The following is a 19,392-nucleotide window of genomic DNA, read 5'->3' as shown; positions in this document are numbered from 1 at the left end:
ATGGTCCAGCCAAAATGTTAGCCTCCAAGAGCCCTTGATGGGCCCAAACCTTTAACTCCTAAAGGTTGAGTCTGTAAGGGGGGAGAACTGCAGTTTCTGGGACAGGCAAGGTCACCCTGACACCAGGCAAGACATTTCAGAAAGAGTGTGAGCAGAGTTTTCTCCCTTCTGTGGCATTTTGGGTGGCAGTAACTGGCAAAGGACAAGCTGTTTCTAGCATCTTCCACCTACCCACCCACCCACTCACCCATTCCTTACTCTGTTCCTCTACCAACATTTTCTCTAGTCTGGGCCCTGTGGGGCGTGGGGGTATCAGTGGTAAGTGAGACCTGTCACAGCAGTGTGCTGAGCTGGCCTACACCAAGTGTGTCCCTAACTCCACATTCGGTTGGTAGTTTGAAATTAGCCACTGCCAGGAGTATTTACACCATGGAAATCAGCAACACATTACACATTAGATTCTGTTTATTTATTTATTTTTTCCTGAGTGCTGGTTGTTAACCGTTCACCAGCACAGCACTACCTGCCTCATGGCTAGTGGGGGAAACGGGAGCGGACCCCTCAATTCAGATCCTCATCATAGAGCGGTGACCAATGTGTGGCTGTTCCAAAGGCTGTCAGGGTGCAGAGGAGGAAGGACGACAATGTTTGTGAGACAGAAGAGGGTGCAGGGAGAGCTCACCAGGGAGGTGACATTTCAGCTAGTCCCCAAAGACTGAGTAGGTGTTTGCCAGGCACAAAACAGGGAGGACTCTGAGAGGGGGTGGAACGGCATGCCGGAGACACAGCTAGGACACAGCTCGGCTCTCTCAAGGAGGAGCGAGAGAAGTTCAGTGTGGCAAAAGCCAGGGAGTAGGGAGCCAGTGGAGATTCAGGGGTCGGGTCAAAGAGTCCCGGGATTCAAACTGGGGTCTTTGGATTCTGTCCTGAGGGCAAAGGGGAGCCTGGAAGTGTGGCTGGAAGGGGACTCAGGCAGCTGTGGGGAGGAGGCCCTGGAGGACAGGGGGCCCCAGAGGCAGGAAGGCAGCTGGCTGGGGAACCCCTGCCCCACTCCAGCTCACACCCACGGCTCCAGGAACCCCCAGACAGGAGAGTGACACATGCTTAAAATAAATAGCGAAGCATGAACACTGGGCCCGAGTCTCCGGCCTTCATCCCTCAGGCCTTGGGTGGGCAGAGACCAGGTGTGCTGTCCTCTCTGAGGGCAGAGGAGCCTCTGAGTGGAGCAGTGGCTGTACTGTGTCACAGGTCAGGCGTTAGGTGGGCACGGAGACCCGTTTGGGGGCCCCAATGTCCCCAGAGGTGGCCTTCTTCCCAGACTCCCTGTGAAACGACTCAGTCTCAGACTATCAGCTTGGAGCTTTGTCCCTTCCTTCTCTTGGACATCAAGGTCCCTAGGGCCTGGATAGGAAATCCATCCCCCAAGGCCCAACTGTGCATCTTGTCTCTTTCCACCTCTGGCAGGATGGGAAGGGTGGGACGGGAGATGGGGCTTCTGACTGGGCTCTCTCTCCAGCGCTAGGTAAGGGCCCCTACCAGCTGTCCAGTGTGGCAGCCGGCGGGGCCCTGGTGGCCATGAAGTCTGTGGGTGGTGACATAGCCCTAGTAAAGGCAGAGGAGGTGGCGCCAGGGGACATCGTGAGCTTCCTGCTGACAGCTGCTCTGTACAAGGCCACGGCCCACGGTAAGCGCCCTCGCCCCAGGTCCAGCCCCAGTCAGGCCCTCTGGGGAGGGAGGCGGGTGCTGGAGGAGGGGAGGATGCCCAAGCCCTGAGCCAACTGCAAGCCTGGAGGGATGAGGACTCAATAGCTGCCTCTTTCCTGGTTCAGACTGGGCTTCTGGGTCAGTTTCTTAGCCTGTATGGAAAAAAAGGGATCTTTTCCATCTTTCAAAAAAATCCTAGGGAGGGCAAGGCCCAGATGGACCTTAGCACCTCACTTTATGCCAGCAGTGGTCCAGAAAAGCCTAGGGGCAACTCCCCCTCCTCTTCCTCCTTCTTCCTTCTCTCTTCTTCCCTCTTTCCTCCTTGTCCTCCCCCAGCCTCTCTCCTTGCCTTCCTGTCTTTCACTGAACCATATTTTCGTACCAAGCACACAGCTAGGCACAGGGGATCGGGGCTGTGAGGGACACAGTCCCATGGGTCCCAGGGCTGAGGCAGTCACAACAGCTGAAGGGCCACTGAGAAGGGCCCCTGGCTCAATCTTAGGGAGGCAGAAGTGGCTTCCTGAAATAAGTGATATCCCCTCGAGGGGCAAAGAGTTGGGGAGGGACTTGGGAGCTAAGTTCAGGAGTCAAGACATCCCAAGGGCACGTGGGGCGCATGGAAAGGCTATAAGTGGCTGGGGAGACACTGTGGCTCCTGCCCAGCCTAGGTGCAGCCGAGGTCTCCAGCTATGGGTAATGGTGAGCTATGGGTAATGCTGGAGCAATCGGTAATGGTGAGCCCCAGTGCAGTAGGAATACAGGGCAGATTCACACAGCTGCACGAGGAGCCCTGGGGGAGAGGAGCCTGGTGCCCCAGCCCCTGAAGAAAGCATCGCCTCCCCAGATCCATGTGGTCCTGATAAGGAAGGAAGGGGGTCCCCCAACCTCTCAGAGGCTGGACCATCTGCTTAGTGGGCAATTTCTGTTCTCCAGTCACTATTTTAGTACAGGAAGTAAGGTGTGTGCAGAGGGGCTGGCTTCCCTGCAGTTGCTGTCTCCCCAGTTTATAGGTGAGAGAGTAGAGGCTGGAGAGGTTAGGTATTTACCCAAGGGAACTGGGCTCCTGAGCACCGACAGGAGTCAGCCTTTGGGCTGCAGAGTCTGTTTTCTGTGCCATGCTGCTCTCAAGCAGAGGGGTTAAGAAAAAAACACATCTTAGGGCCAGGGATTTAGCTCAGTGGTTTTGCCGCCTGCTGCGCAAGCTCAAGGACCCAAGTTCGGCCCCCGGTACCAAAAAACAAAACAAAACAAAAAAACCTCACATCTTAGAGAAGGGAAGGTAAAAGTGACTTGAGTGTTTTAAGTTAAAGAAAACCTTTGCACCTTAAGGTCTGGGTTCAGCCCCTCCCCGTTAAGAGCACTTCTGGAAAATGGTTGAGAAGCCGTAGTCTGGGCCAACCTCAAAGGCAAGGTTCAGAAAGGAAGCGACTTGCCTGAGGTCACACAGCCTGTGCGAGTGCTCAGCCCTTGGTGCCACCCTGGCCCACTGTGTGGTGGTTAAGATCCTGGGCTCTGGCTTTCGCCTGCCAGGCCTCAATCCTGCCCCATGGCCATTGTCAGCCAGGTCATTGGGCCTTGAATTTACCTGTTCATTACAATGTCCTCCTTCACTGCGTGTGAGCTCCAAGAGGGCAGGGCCTCTGCTCATTTTGTCCCTTACTGGGTCCCCGTACTTAGGACATTGCTTGGCACCCAGTATGCATCTGCTGCTGAATGAATGAAGACTCCACTTCATTGGGTTCCCATAGGAATTTTTTTTCGCTTTTTAAAAATTAATTGTACAGATCCCTGGGTTTCATTTTGGCAGATTCGCATGTATACATAACATACTTTGATCATTGAATCCCTCCATCATTCCCTTGAGCCACCCTCCCCCCAGCTTTGCATTGAGGGGGGGCTCATTGCATAAATTTTGTTCATATCCGTGCCCCCATTATCTGCCCTTATATCCCCTTCCCCTCCTTTTTATTCCCTTCCTCTTGTCTAATAATAGTCTTCCTTCTACTTTTTTGTTATCTTTTTTAGATTCCACATATTAAGGAGAGCATGTGATATTTGTCTTTCTGGGTCTGTCTTATTTTGTTCAACATGATAGTCTCCAGATCCATCCATTTTCCTGCAAATGACACAATTTCATTCTTCCTTATGGCTGAATAAAACTCCATTTTGTAAACATACCACATTTTGTTTATCCATTCTTCTGTTGATGGGCCCGTAGGCTGGTTCCATATCTTGGCTATTGTGAATTGTCCCACAATAAACACGGGTATGCAGGTATCCCCGGAATATGCTGACTCTAATGCTTTAGGAATATACCAAAGAGTTGTATAGTAAGCTCCTATAGTAGGTCTTCTTTATTTATTTACTTTTGTAATCTTGATGATACCCATTCTGATTAGGGTGAGATGGAACCTTGAAGTAGTTTTGACTCACTAATGGCTAAAAATATTGAACGTGTTTTTATATAGTTATTGGCCATTTGCACTTCTTTTGAGAAGTGTCTGTTCAGTTCATTTGCCCATTTATTGTTTAGGCTATTTGATTTTTGTGTGTGTGTTATGCTCTTTGTGTTCTTTATATATTCTAGATATGAATCCTCTGTTGGGAAAGTAGCTGGCAAACATTTTCTTTCATTCTGTATGATGTCTCTTTACTCTGTTAACTGTTTTCCTTGCTGTGCTGAAACTTTTTAATTCCATATAATTTCATTTGTTGATGCTGTGCTATTGGAGTCCTGTTAGGAACTCTTTGTCTGTGCCTGTAGCTTCAAGTGCTTCCCATATGTTTTCTTTTGGCAGTTTCAGGCTTTTTGAGTCTTGTACCTTGGAATTTGATCCATTTTGAATTGATTTTTGTACAGGTTGAGAGATAGAAATCTAGTTTCAATCTTCTACAGTGCTATATCCAGTTTTTCCCAGAACCATTTGTTAAAGAGGCTATCTTTTTGCCAACGTATATTTTTGGCTTCTTTGTCCAGAATCAAATGGCTATAGTTATGTGGGTTTGTTTCTGTGTCCTCTATTCTTTTCCATTTGTCTATGTGTCTATTTTTGTGCCAGTACCATGCTCTTTTTGTTACTATTGCTTTTATAGTACAGTTTGAAGTCAGGTATTGTAAGCCTCCAGCCTTGCTGTTTTTGTTTGGATTGCTTTGGCTATTTTGGGTTTTTTGTATTTCTGTATAAATTTTAGGGTTGGTTTTTCTAGTTCTGTGGAGAATGTCATTGATATTTTGATGGAACTGCATTGAATCTGTAGATTGCTTTTGATAATATGGCCATCTTGACAATATTAATTCTGCCAATCCATGAACATTGGTGTTCTTCCATCTTCTGGTGTTTTTTTCAATTTCTTTCTTCAGTGTTCTGAAGTTTTCAGTGTAGAGGTCTTTCACTTTCTTAATGAGATTGATCCCTAGGCACTTTATTTTATTTGTAGCTATTGTGAATAAAATTGTTTTCCTGATTTCTTTCTCAGCCAGTCCATTATCAGTGTATAGTAAAGCTATTAATTTTTAATGTTGATTTTATATCTTGCTACATTGCTGAATTCATTTATCAGCTCTGAGAGTCTTTAGGGTCTTCTAAGTATAGGATCATATCATCTGCAAACGAGGATAATTTGACTGCTATTTTTCCTATTTGTAGCCCGTTTTTTCCTCTTGCCTAATTGCTGTAGCTAAATTTTCAAGAACTATACTGAATTCTATACTGAGTAAGAGTGGTGAGAACAGACTTGTTCTTGATCCTGAAGGAATTTAACAGGAGGCAGGAAAAGGCTTCCTTGGCCTAGTAAGCCATTTATAAAGAGCAGTTGTTCTTAACTTCAATAATGGACCCTTCTCGCAGTTACTGCATGTCTTTCTGCAGCGGCCTAGGGAGGAATAAGGGGACATGGGGCCAGGTGGGGTGGGTGAAGTTGCACCAGGCTGGAGCCAGCCTTCCACACATATCCCACTGCCTGTGTCTTACCACAGCCTAGGTGTTAATCCCTCACCCACAACACAGCCCATGTGGGGACTGGGAACTCAGATCCAGGGACATTCCATATACCTGCTTGGCCTTGGGACTCTGGGGATCCATGGGACCCTGTGGGGAGGGGCGGGGCTTGTCCCCCTGGCAGCCACCCTGGTGCCCTACAGATTGACACTCCAGAGCCAGGAAACAGAACGTAGGCTTCAGGCCTCTGGGCAAACTTTCTCTCTGGGACTCTTGCCAGCTGGGCTTGGACTAGGGGCTGCCAGCTCTGACCCTCTGGGATTCTAAGAGTAGCAGGACCAAGCTGAGGACACTGAAACCTGGCCAATCACCAAGCCCCAGCTGGTCCCACATGTCCAAAACCATGCAGCTCCTTCAGGGCGGCCATTTCTGTCTGCTTTGTTTGCTGCTGTGGGCAGAAGGTAAGGCAGCAGGCAGAAGGAAGGGGGCCCAGATTGTCCATGGGGGCATCATCTTGAGTTACTGAGAGTGCTGGACCCTTCTCTGTGCTGACCTTACCCATGTGGCTCTGTGCAGACCCGGATGTGGTTTCCTTGGAGGCAGCAGACAGACCCAACTTCTTCCTCTACATCACGGCCAATGGGTCTGTGGAACTGGCTAAGTGGCAGGGCGGAGAAGCCTTCCACCACCATGCCTCCTTCTCGCTGCACCGGGGGACATGGCGGGAGGGCCTGGTGGCCCTGGAGTCCCTGGCAAAACCTGGCTCCTTCCTCTACGTGTCACGCTCTGTGCTGGCCTTGCGGCACTATGTGCATACGGAGGCGTTTCGCAGGGGCACACTCTTCCGCCTTCTGGGTAGGTGCCCACCCGCCATCACCTTTGTCCTTGGCACTGTGCACTCATTCAACCACTCTTCCTGCCCTCTCTCCACTGCCCCCTTCCGGTCACCCCAAGAGATAGGGTCATCCTTCTGGTACATGGAGGCCACAAGGGGGCCATTCTAGGATGAGAGGTGGCCTGTCCTCCATGTCAGTGGCCTAGGAAACTGTGCGCAGTGTGGCCTGGGGCTCAGCCAGTTTCCTGGGTCCTGCCTACTGCCCCGGGCCAATTACATGGGCTAAAAATACATGGCCTTTGTGGAAGTGAGGGGAGAAGTGATCCTGATGGCAGCTCGAGGAGCCTGCGGCTCAGGTTTCTTGGGTTGTCTGCCTGTGAGCTTAAGGATGGCTCTCTGGTGCCAGCTGAGCAGCCAGCTGCCTCCCTCTCCCCCCATGGGGGGCCCAGGCCCCTGGGCAGTGGTAGGGCAGCTCCCTGCTCTTTCCCATCAAGGCCAAGGCTCACTCTGACCCTGGCCCCAAAATGCTGACCTCTGCCTAATCTGGAGGAGCCATGCTGACATCCAGCTGTTGTGTGTGAATCCTCCAGTGATGCCCATCCACCAGGATGGAGTCATCCTCAGCTGTGACATCAGAACTCGCTGAGTCCTCCCCTGGAAGACACAGGGGCACTGTGGAAAGAGCTCAGGCTCTGCAGCTGGAATCCTAACCCTGTCCCTGGCACTTAGAAGGGGTCCTCCATGTCTCCATTCTGTGACTTTACTATAAAATCCTCATAAGGACCTGGTGAGGTTGACTGGCCCTTGTGGGCATCGCTCTGGGCCTGACACATGGCAGGTGCACCCCAGATATCAGTTCTCGGTTTCCTCTCCAGGCACAGTGTGGGGCTCAGGGTGTCGGGAGGGGCTGCCAGGGTGGAGCTGCTCTCTCCGGCCTTCCTGGAGCCTGCCCACACCTCCCTGCCAGCCTGTGGGTTCAGAAACTAGTCCTTTGCCCACCTCCAAGTCCCCTCCCCCATAGGCCACAGACTTGATTTCTCAAGGTGCTGGCCACAGGGCATCTTTTGAAAACATCTCCCTTGGAAAAGTTTATTTTCCCTCTATCATCTGTGCCTCAGTGTACTCATCTATAGCCTGGAGATAATAACAGTGGCTTCTTCCATTAGGATGACTGGGAGAACTCAAGAGTAAACACATGCTTTAGCGTAGCACTCAGTGCTGTGTAAAAGTTGGCTGCCATCATGATCATTAGCATTAGGCCAGCTACCAGGGGCAGCGACGACAGTGCTCACATGCACTCAGGCCCTTGAGGCTCCTGCAGAGAGGCCCCTCTGGAATAGAGGCAGCATTGAGAGAGAGCAGCTCAAGGGCCAGGTGCCTAGGAAGGCCTGGGCTCAGCTGGGAAGGGTCCCCAGCACTTCACCTCACCCCTCAAGGGTGAGCTTCTTTGCCGCCATGGCGGTTGCTGGTGGCCCTGCCAGAGACAGGGCAAGGGGAGGTGATGCAGAGCAAGCCTGGCACCAAGGTCCCGGAGGGGAGGGTGTGGGGCAGCCTTGGCAGGGATTAGGGGCTCAGGTGTCCGCTTTATCCACCCCCAAAGCCCCAGGCTCGGCCCTACACCAGGTTTGCGGGACTCCATCCCCAGGACCCACAGCTCCAATCCGCCACCATGGAGACAGCCCCTTGTTTTCTCCTTCACTCCTCTTGTCTCCTCTTGGGCAGGGAGGGCAGGACCTGAGCGCTCTGGCACCTCTGTGCTCTGCCATGTGACCCAGAACCGGTGCCCGGTCTCACTCGGTCTAGACTCTGGGATGGTCCACCTTTCTAGATGCCAAGCCCTTGGGGGCTGCCTACCCCATCTGTGAATGGCGCTATGATGCCTGTGCCAGCCCCTGCTTCCAAACCTGCCGGGACCCAGGAGCAGCCAGATGCCAGGATGTGCCCAGGTGAGGGGTGAGGGGCTGTAGGTGTGCAGTCAGGATGTGTGCGCAGTGTGCTTGAGCATACATGCACGCATACTTGTGCATGCACACACATGTGTGGACAGGCTTGTATGTAGTCTGTGGGCACGAGTATGAACATGTGCTAAGGTACACATGTGTGTTCAGATATACCCATGTATGAGCTCTTCATATGAATGGGGATGTGTGGACCAGGCTAATTGTGCCTTTATCTATAAGTGTGCCATAGGATATATATGTGCATATCTATTTGTGCATGACGTACATATAGCTGAACCTTGTGTGTGTTTATATGTCTAAGTATGTGCAGCTGTGTATATGCATGTGTGTGAGCTGCATGTATGTGGGTGGTGTGTGCATCTGTGTGTATGCATGTGTGTGTATACACTTATGTTTGTGGGACTGTGTGTAAGTATTTGGTGTCCTGGAGGTGTACATGAGGCCGAGTGATCTGTAGCTAGGTGGCAACATGCCAGCATGTTACATGTGTATGCATAGCCGCGTGTCTCCCATGTGTGTCTCCCTCTGAGCCAGGGAGGGGATAAATATGTGCACAAGTGCAGTGCATGCATATCTGGGAATATGTGATGTCTCTGTGGAGGTTCATGTGAGAGTGTATGATTAGCATGTGCACATGCATGCCATAAAGAAGGTTGAGACCTGTGTTCTATGCAGGTGAAAGGGGGTGAGCAACCCCATGTTCTAGACCATTAACCCACCCCTGCTCTACCCTCAGGGTAGAAGGCTGTGTCCCTGTCTGCCCCGTCCCCAAGGTCCTGGATGAAGTCACGCAGAGATGCGTCTACTTGGAGGACTGTAAGCAGCCAGAACTTCCCCTTCCTCCTCAGGTTCCCCCTAGGTCTCCAGGGTCTTATTGAGCACCCGTGCCTGGAGCCTCTGGTTCCTGAGCAGCAGGGTCAGCACGGGCCTGGGGACAGAGAATGCTTTAGAGCAGGCAGAGGACGAGGTGCCTGCTGCACCTTGGAAGGCAATCGGAAGCTGCCCCTCCTGTTACCTCTGGGCCCACACCTCAGTGCTGCCCAGGGAGACGCCCGGGACTGCGGCCACACCTCTTGCACCTCTCCTCTCGTCTGTCCCAGGTGTGGAGCCAGCTGTTTGGGTCCCCACAGAGGCGCTCGGCAGTGAGACCCTGCCTCCTGGACGAGTGCTGCCCACCCCCAGAGACAAGCGGCCACAGCTGCCACCGGAAACTCCCACGGCCCCCATGCTCAGGCCAGCCCTCACCCCAGCAGCCCCTCTCACTGCAGCCCTGAACCCCGTGATGGCAGCCACTGAGGGGCCAGCGCTGGCCCCAGGCCCCACCCAGCCCACCCTGCAGCAGCCACTGGGGCTCACTGCCTCTAACTTCTCTGTCCACACCACAGAGGCCCCCGCCAGCAAGGGAGAAACCGCCAGTGTCTCGGCCACCTCCCACCTCCTGGGATCCACATCCCTCCCCTTATCTCTGCAGACACCCACTTCTGGCATGGCATCAGGTGCCATGGAGACAACCAGGATGACTGTGACCTCTGCAGGGAGCCCCGAGCTCACAGTCTCCTCCCAGTCCCCCCCTGTACCACGCTTCCCACTCATGACCAAAGCTGTGACGGTCCCAGGTCATGGCTCCTTGCCTGTTAGGACGACACTCCCGCCTCCCTCCTTGCCACCAAGTCCCTCCTCTAGGCCTACGGCTCCCCCTGGGGTGACCTCCAGGCCCCCTACCTCCACAGGCTTCCCCAAGGCTTTGCTGACACCTACTGTAACTGAGGTCACAAACAAGACAAGGACCCCCCAGCCCACCCTGGCCCAGAGCAGCACTGCCCCAGCGGTGGCTAGTACAGCCACGGAACAGGGTCTTGTCAGTCCCCTTGCCACCAACGGCCCAGAGGAGGTGCTACCCACAGGGAAGGGTGAACCCGGGCATGGCCAGCCCATGGGCCTGCCAGCATCCCTACCTCCAGGCTCAGTCCCCACTGCACTGCCCCACCCAGCCCTGCACGGCACCACGGCCCCCCGGCCTCCAGCTCTGGCCCCAGAGACCACGGCTGCTGCCAGCCTGCCCACAGCTGCTCAGGGGCTGGGAGCCACAGCCTTCCTGTCTCCAGAGTCAACCCGGCCTTCCCAGCTCCTCTCTGGCCTGCCTCCTGACACCAGCTTGCCCCTGGCCAAAGTGGGCACGTCTGCCCCAGTGGCCACGCCTGGCCCCAAGGGCTCTGTCACTGTCTCTGCACATCAGGCCACATCTCTGGCAGTGGCCTTGGCTCTACCTGCTCAGACACTCAGCCCCGCACTGCCTGTCACCCTGGCTGTGGCAGCCCAAGTCCACCCATCCAGTCAGACTGCCCCTCAGACAACAAGCGTGGCTCCGGGGCTGCTTCTGGGGGCCACATTGCCAACCTCTGGAGTTGTAGCTGTGGCTGCAGGGGCGGCCCGTACTGCATCTGTTGTCCCACGAAAGAGCACCACACAGAAAATGGCCATCCTGTCCAAACACATGTCCCTGCCCACTTCTGTCTATGGCTCTGCCAAGAGTGGGCCCACTGGGCTTACACCAGCCTCAGCCCACACTCCTGCTCCCTTGGTGACTGAGGCTGGCACAGTGCCACTGGTGGCCACATCCCATGCCCCCAGCCGTGTCTCAGCCAGGACGGCCTCCCAGGAGAGCTCACTGGTTCTGCTGCCTCAGCTGGTAGAGGCCCAGGGAACCTCAGCAGGACCCCAGCTCCCAGTGGTGCCCCTGGGTGAGGCCACCACCGAGCAGTCTGGGCGCTCAGCCCCGGCCCATGGCATTGCAGCAGGTTCAGCTGAAGCCTTGGCCACCCTCGAGGCCAACACGTCTGCCACCTGTGTTGTGAGTGACCTGTTGGGGTGGTTCCCCTGTCTGTAGTCCCTCCCTCCCCTGTGCCACTGGACACCACATGCTCACCTTCCTGGGTCCACTGCAGCCTCTGTCCCTTAACAAGCAGCCCAGCTGCGAGATGGAAGTGGAGTCGCTGTCTGTGCCCCTGCCCTGCTCTCTTGGTGCTCCTCAGGGACCCTGAAGCCACAGTCGGCCTTGTCCTGCCCATCTGGGCCCAGGCTGCTGGCAGATGGCTTGGTGTGATGCCCGGGGTGCCCGTGGGTGCTTGATGTGCCTGAGTACCTGTGTGGAAGCTGCGAGGATGTTAGCTTTGTGTTCACATGTTAGACTTACAATGAGTGCTTGTGTATCTGGGTGTGGTGCATGGTGTTGTGAGACATCTTTGTGGGAAATAGGGAGTGTATGTGTGTGCATGTGTGTGTGCAAGCTTAGGTGTCTGTGAGTATGAATGTTGTGTCTGCACGCCGTATGTCTGGAGCTCTTATCTTGGGCCAGGCAGTTATGCAAAGCGCAAAAGTCTCAGGGTATTTGTCCCTTGGTCTCGAATCCAGTGATATGCGCACCTACTAGGCATCATTCCCTGGTAGTCTTGCATTGTTCCAGCAAGTCGGGTGGGGAAGGAGGTGCAGCTCCCGGGGCAGGCACTCACCTGTCCCTCTGCTCTGTGCCCCAGCCCATTGCTGAGCAGGACTGTGTCCGCCACATCTGCATAGAAGGCCAGCTCATCCGTGTGAACCAGTCCCAGCACTGTCCTCAGGGTGCTAGACCCCCTCGCTGTGGGGTCCTGGGCCTCGCAGTGCGAGTGGGCGGGGACCACTGCTGTCCTCTCTGGGAGTGTGCCTGTGAGTCATGCGGAAACCTTTGTGTCCCCCTCACCCGCCTACCCCAGCGTGACCTCTACCCTTGATCTGTGTGCTCCTCCACCCTCTCCCGTGAGACCTCTCATCCCGTGTGACCCCTGACCTGGAAGGTTCCCCACCCTCGCACCCTTTGTTGTCTGTGAGGTGCCTCATCCAAGGGACCCTCTCAGGGTGGACCCCAGGGCCTCTGAATCACCTAGGAGATGGCCCAGGCACCTGCCCCATCTTCCTGGGTGCCTCGGCCTCAGAGGCATCTTTATTCTTGTACCCTGCCCTTGTTCCTAGGCCGGTGCTCAATCTTCCCTGACCTGAGCTTTGTGACCTTCGATGGGACCCACGTAGCCCTGTTCAAGGAGGCCATCTACATTCTCAGACAGAGCCCAGACGAGATGGTCACCGTCCACGTCCTGGACTGCAAAAGTGCCAACCTGGTGACTGCTTCTTGCTTCCCACCCTGCCAGGACCTGGAAATTGAACTGGGTGTAGAGAGGAGATTGGGCAGTGAGCTGGGTCTTCAGGGGTGCCAGAGGTGGGGACAGAAGTGGAAGCCCTCACAGCACCAGCTCCCTTTACTTTACCTCACCTGATCTTCCAGAGGGGTCACAGCCTACCTGCCACAGGCCAAGGGACAGCTTCCCTGGAGGATCATGGCGAAAAATTGCTCAGAGAGCGCCACCTCCTGGCTTGGCCTGGGCCTTGCACAATTCACAGCATCTGGGATGGCCCAAGTACAGGGGAGCTGGGGGAGCCACTCTAGGAGCCTCAGCTGCCTGGCATTTCCTACTAGGATGCCCCTGAGAGCCAGGTGGAAGGAGGAAGCATTTTTGTTTCTTTTTTCGGCTGGGCTTCCCTGAGATCAGGGAGACCAGAGACGCTCCCCCTTGTTGCACTTGCTCACTTGGAGGGGAACTCAGGGCAGGACTCCGGGTCTATGAGGATGGGCTCTCTCTTCAGGGACACTTGAACTGGCCTCCGTTCTGTCCAGTGATACTGAATGTGACTCACCTGGCCCATCAAGTCACCATCGACCGCTTCAACAGGAAGGTGAGTGCATCAGAGAGGTGGCCTTCAGGGCAGGAAGGGGGGCTTGAGACTCAGTCATGATTGGGGACAGGTGGAAGGAGACTCTCTTTTAAAAAATGCCAAATAGGCTGGGGATTTAGCTCAGTGGTTCCACTGCCTGCCTCACAAGCACAAGGACCCAGGTTCGATCCCTGGTACCAAAAAAAAAAAAAAAAAAAAAAAAGCCAAATAAGATGTATTTGGAAGTTATTTTAATTAGAATGTTTGTACTCACCCTAATGTCAAAAGAGGAGCAGTACCAGGAAGGATATAGAGAAAGTCCAAATGGTAAGAGACAGTGCCCTTAAATAAGTGCTGTTAGAAATGTCTCATGTTTGCCATTAAAAAAAAAACCGTGGCCATATGAACACATTACTAGGGCCCCTTTCAAGAAGGGGACTGTATAAGCAAGCGATCCCTGCATTTAGGCTTCATGAGCTTGGCTTAAGTCACCTCCGTCAAAGAGGATGGAGGGTGGAGCTCCCTCCCTGCAGGGCCTCCTCTGCCACCCCCAACAGGCATGTGAGAGGGAAAGATTTGTCTCCTCCCTGGGTCCCAAAGTCATGACTTTTCCCCAGTTTCTGAGCCCAAACCTGCAGCTTTCCCTTCGGAGTCTGCCCTGATTTCTGAACACAAGGTCATGGCACCAGAGTTCTCAGGAATGGCTTGTGACGGTTTATCATAGGATGGAAGCTTAAACAGAAATTTGTCTGAGTTTAGTTCCTTAGTCTTTAAATTTTTCATTTAAAAATGAAAGCATAATTTACACATGTAAATGCCTCTTGTTTAATCCACAATTCTGTAAGTTTTAACAAAGACCTCCAGTCTATAACCCACAGTCATGATAGAGGACAATTCTGCCATGCCAAACATGGACAAGTGTCACTATATGTATATTCTTTGGTTCAATTTATGTGACATTCTGGAAAAAAGAAACTACAGTGAAAGAAGACAATGGTTGTCAGGAGGTGGGAGGAGGCATCCATAGCACTGACAGCAATTCATGTCTTCCCTCCTTTCCTTGACTAGCTGGCTAGAGGTTTGTCAAGTTTGTTGTTCTTCTCAAAGAATGAGATCTTTAGCATTTTTCTTTTTATGCTTCACTTTAGATACTATCCATCATTCTGTCTTCAAGTTAATTGATCTTTTCATCTACAGTGTCTAAACATGTTAATCTCATTAGTGTATTTTTCATCCCAGACATTATATTTTCATCTCAGAAGTCTGATCTGAATTTCTTTCATATCTTTAGCATATCACCTCCACATAAGTATGTTTCCCTCTACTTTCTTGGACATTAAGAATATTGTTATGACCATTGTGTTTTAGTCCTTGTCTACTAATTCTATCATGTGCGTCATTTCTTGGTCAATTCTGACTTTTTTTTTTTGGTACCGGGGATCAAACTTGGGACCTTGTGCTTGTGAGGCAGGCGGTGGGACCACTGAGGTAAATCCCTGGCCCAATTCTGACTTATTTTCTTCCTTGATTATGAGTTGCATTTTCTTGATTCTTTGTGTAAATGACATTTTGATTGAATTTTAGGCATTGTGAGTTTTACCTTGCTAGATAGTTTTTTATTTTGTTTTAAAAATATTCTTGATCTTTATAACAGTTATGCTAGGGCTGGGGATTTAACTCAGTGGCTCTGTCACCTGCCTTACAAGCCCAAGGTCACAAGTTCGATCCCTAGTACCCGAACAAACAAACAAACAAACAGTTTTGCTACTTAGGAACGGTTTGATCATTTTGAGACTTGCCAGAGTAGCCTTTATTCTAAGTGAAATTTTACTGCTTATTCTCTGTTCTACATATTGATTCCTTAATATTGAAGCATACCTTTCTGCATTCCCTACCTTATATTCATATTTTGCCATGTTTCTCCCTCTAGGAGGTGGTAGCTCTAGCTATTCCCAGCCTATTTTAGCTGTAAGGATTTTTCTCCCTGTTTCTTTCAGGTAGTTTTCTCACCTTCACAAATTGATTGATATTCTGAAAATCCAGAACAGTACCACTGGGTGGGTCGAAGGGTGCTCTCTGAAAAGCCCCAGTGTACATACTCTCTCTCTCTCTTCAATATTCTGCCCTTCACACTATCTGGACCTCTGTGAACCTCACATTCAGGGAAACCTGCAGCCTCTGCCTGGGTCCTTACCCCCTTTACTGTGGCCTAGAAACTCTCTCAGCAGTAAACAGTCATAAGGCTCACCCTGTTTGTTACCCCCCTTTCAGGGATCGCACTCCTGTACCACCAGCTGTTCAATGGCTAAATGTTTCATATATTCTGTGAGGTTTTAGTTATTTAGGCAGGAGGGTAAAGCCAGATCTTATCACTCCATCTTGAGCAGAAGGAGTCCAAGGGTTTTGTCCCTACCTGGACCCAGGTGAGGTGCTCTGGGCTTTGGATATGGATGTGCACTCCCAGAACATTGAATGTGCCATTGGATCATGGAGCCCACCCCCTGCCAGCACAATGGGAAATCTTTTCCAAAGTCACAAAGTTTTCTGACTCCTGCACTGAGGCTCCCTCTACTCCAACACCAAAGTTCATGCACTAGGTAATTTGCAAAGTGATTAATGAAACAGTCTATTCTTGAAGGGAGACAGTTAAGCCATAATAAATATTTTATAATCTTAATCTTTTCCTCCCAGTTTTATAGCATAAAACTAATAATTCATGATTCATGCAAATTTAACCTTGTCAGTATATAGCAAAATTATAGCTTTGAATTTAAAATGTTCATGAGAATTAAGGCATGTCGAATATTCAGCAAATATTGATTGAGATTCCAATTTATGTCACTCCAATGGCAAATGTTGGGGGTTGAGTATATCAGACATAGTTTCTACCCTTAAGAGACTCACTGTCCGGTGGGGAACCTTACAAATGAACAAATAGATTCTGTCTTAGTAGTTAGCACAGGATGAGAAGACCCCAGAGAAAGAGTGTTTGACCTTAAGGCTGAGGATTGAGGGGAAATCTACCAGAACAAATGACCTGAGCAGAATCAGGAAACACAGAAGTGATTACAAGGGCTCAGTGTTTGTGTTTATGCAGACATCAAGGTGCAGTCTGCCTCCTGTGGTTGCATTTCTTGGTTTATTGTTTTTTTGGTCATAAAAAATATGTTCAGACTTGTCCCGTGCCACCTTGGACAGTATCTTGGGTGCATGTGCCTGAAGCAGAGCCTGACGCAGGAGGTGGCTATAAATGTCTGTCAGGTGATGGATGGACCAATGGATGAACAAAAGAATGGATGGATGGACTGATTGCTCTATTGATGGACAAGCTGTGCTCACACAGAACTTCCCTTCCCTCAAGGTGATTGTGGACTCACAGGCTGTGTGGCCACCTGTGAGCAGGTATGGGTTCCAAATTGAGGACACAGGCCACATGTATGTCATCCAGACGCCCTCGAACATCCAGATCCAGTGGCTGCACAGCTCGGGACTCATGATCCTGGAGGCCAGCAAAACCAGCAAGGCCCGGGGCCATGGCCTATGTGGTGAGGGGGCCCCACTTGGGGGCAGAGGAATGTTTCCCTGGTCCATCTTTCCCACAGACATAGGTTCCCCTGGACTAGGAAGCGCTGGGACAGGTTACCAAGGAACCAACAGAGCTGCGGAGTGGGCGCTGGGGAGGATGTCTTGTGCTCTAGGGCTGAAGCTGCTAGCAGGAAGATGGTGCTAGGCTCTGGCCTCAGCCAGCTGTCACTGCAGCCAGGACTGTCTGTCAGCTTCCCTGACACCCCCCAAATGCCTTCCAGTCTTCATGAAGAGCCCTTCACAAAGCACTTCCACATTCTGAGCTCACTTATTTCAGGCCATTCACACAACAGTCCTGAGAAGTGGCCCTTAATATCCCCATTGAACCAAAGAAGAAAGGGAGAGGTTAAGTAGTTGAGTGTAGCATGATCCAGAGAGTGTGTTTGGCTACGGAGCAGAGGTACAAGAGGAGTTGGGGTATGGGCCACTGCTTTTTGCAGGGACATTCCATGCCAGACACTGTGACTGTGATGATGGGTGACATAGGAACACTTACACACATACCCTCCATCCTCCCCCTGCACCCACTGTGTTCATTCACATGCCTGGCCCTGCTTCCAGGATACCCTCTCTGCACATGCGCTGTCATGTGTGAGTCAGCCTGTGCTCCTTTCCCTGTGCAACACATATTTACTAAGTGCCAGGAACTGGGGACAGAATAGTGAGCAAAACTGACTGTCTGGAGCTTCCATTCTTATCAACACAAACGCCTTTCCTTACACACACACACCCCACCACCACCCTTTTCTCAGCATTTCTCCTGCCTACTCTGCTCATCCTTGGCAAAGAACACTATAGTCAGCAGGAGCCCATGGGCCAACTCTTCCCTAGGTTACCTGTGTGACAGCCCTCACTGAGATAAATGAAAATCTAAAGGAAAATGATGGCACTCAGCTCAAATCTTTTGGAATGACAGCCCTGCAAACCAGCAAGTGTTACGCAGAATTAGTAAGGTCATGCATGGATGGGTGCATACGAGGCCCCTTGAAGAAAAGACATATGAGAAAGCATTTCAGGCAGAGAGTGCTCAGTACACGTAAAATCGCAGGCAGGGAATGTATCTGGAGCAGAGTATTATGGAATACAGTCAAAATCTACAGTGAATTTTTTACTGTCAAACCATATTGCCATAAATCCCCCTCACAATACTCCCTCTCACTTCAAACCCACATCCCATTGTTCTTGCCACATTCTGAAGGTGGTCGAGAAGTCTTCTTTTGTGAGTGTCTTTACGAGGTATAATAAAATATAGAGTGAATGCTGCTCTCCAGCACTATTCAGTGGAAAGCCAGGCTCATAAAAACATTCTGGTGTGTCCTCATCTACCTTAGTCACTGACTGCCATCCTCTGACTTCTGGGTCTTCCCCAAAGTCAAAGAGACCATGAAAGGTAAATGTTTTAAATTGATCCAGAACATTGAGGCAGCCACAATAGTACAACTAAAGACACTTATAAGAAGGATTTCCAGAACTGCTGCAGAAAGTGGCAGGAATGATGGGCTAAGTGTGCTTTAAGCAAGGGGGAGTATTTTGAGAGGTATTAATTAATAGCAGCATATCTTTTATGGTAATAAAAAAAAGTTTTAGGTGTTCACTGTATTTTTGATCATTCCATGTACATAGTGTATGACAGACGAGGCCAGAAGTGCAGATCACATCAGAAGCTGTGACAGATAAGCCACACACCTGCCCCATCTCAAAGCCTTAACACCTCAGAAGTTTATTTCTTGCACACATAAATTCCCAAATAATCAGTGATTCAGAGACCCACAGCCCTTCTCTCTTGTGGCTCTGCCATCTTCCAGCTCTACACAGCAGAGACAGTTGGGAGGTTTGGAAGTGGCACCCCTCATATTCCACCCATGGGGACTCAGCCACACGCAAAGGAGGCTGGGAAAAATAGGCTAACTGACTCCAGGAGGAAGAGGAAATAGGTGTTATATTAACTGGCAATCTGCTAAATCAGACTCCTTGGGGGTAACTTCATTTTGATATGTCAGACTTAGAAGTTGAAAACATGGTATAAGGGATTTCTACTGCTTTTACCCAGATTTACCAATTGTTCACATTTTGCCTCATTTGTTCCTCTCTCTTGGGTGTATATATACACACGTACGTATATGTACAAATAAGTTTGAGCTATTGTGTCCTTTTATCCCTAAAGAGTTTGGCATTTGTTTTCTTCGTGTCAAAGATTTTTCTCTTGGGAAAAGCTTCTCTGGGCCGCACTGCCCTCCTCTGCAAAGTGGGGGCGACAGTAACCCTGTCCAAAGAGTCGCTGTAATGAGCCCTGTGTGAGTGTTGCGGACTCGGGAGTCGTGATTTCGTGGCTACTGGGATAATCCCGCCCCTTTCAGGTATCTGTGATGGAGATGCAGCCAACGACCTCACCCTGAAAGACGGCTCTGTGGTGGGTGCAGCTGAGGACCCTGCTCCCTTTCTGGACAGCTGGCAGGTGCCCAGCTCCTTGACCTCAGTGGGCCAGACTCGTTTCCGCCCAGACAGCTGTGCTACAGCTGACTGCTCGCCCTGCCTTCGCATGGTGTCCAACCGCACCTTCAGCGCCTGCCACCGTTTTGTATGTGCCACCTGGGCCCCACGTGGGGACGCCTCCGGGGCTGGGGAG

General features: G+C 51.3%; 1 protein-coding gene across 1 annotated transcript in view; it reads left to right on the top strand.

Moving 5' to 3' along the window:
* Otog (otogelin) overlaps positions 1 to 19,392 on the top strand; it is a 77,938-nt gene that overhangs the window by 44,541 nt on the left and 14,005 nt on the right. The window contains exons 32-41 of the mRNA XM_021263876.2: positions 1,517 to 1,684; positions 6,219 to 6,497; positions 8,306 to 8,423; positions 9,175 to 9,254; positions 9,539 to 11,289; positions 11,972 to 12,140; positions 12,444 to 12,589; positions 13,113 to 13,202; positions 16,543 to 16,726; positions 19,124 to 19,344. Coding sequence (XP_021119535.2) covers positions 1,517 to 1,684; positions 6,219 to 6,497; positions 8,306 to 8,423; positions 9,175 to 9,254; positions 9,539 to 11,289; positions 11,972 to 12,140; positions 12,444 to 12,589; positions 13,113 to 13,202; positions 16,543 to 16,726; positions 19,124 to 19,344 — 3,206 coding nt within the window. The remainder of the gene's footprint in view (positions 1 to 1,516; positions 1,685 to 6,218; positions 6,498 to 8,305; positions 8,424 to 9,174; positions 9,255 to 9,538; positions 11,290 to 11,971; positions 12,141 to 12,443; positions 12,590 to 13,112; positions 13,203 to 16,542; positions 16,727 to 19,123; positions 19,345 to 19,392) is intronic.

The sequence above is a fragment of the Heterocephalus glaber genome, unplaced genomic scaffold (assembly GCF_053883595.1).
Source record: "Heterocephalus glaber isolate CG9 unplaced genomic scaffold, H.glaber_assembly_v1.0 deba00001428, whole genome shotgun sequence".
Lineage (NCBI taxonomy): Eukaryota > Metazoa > Chordata > Mammalia > Rodentia > Bathyergidae > Heterocephalus > Heterocephalus glaber.
This window is presented reverse-complemented; position numbering and strand designations above follow the sequence as displayed.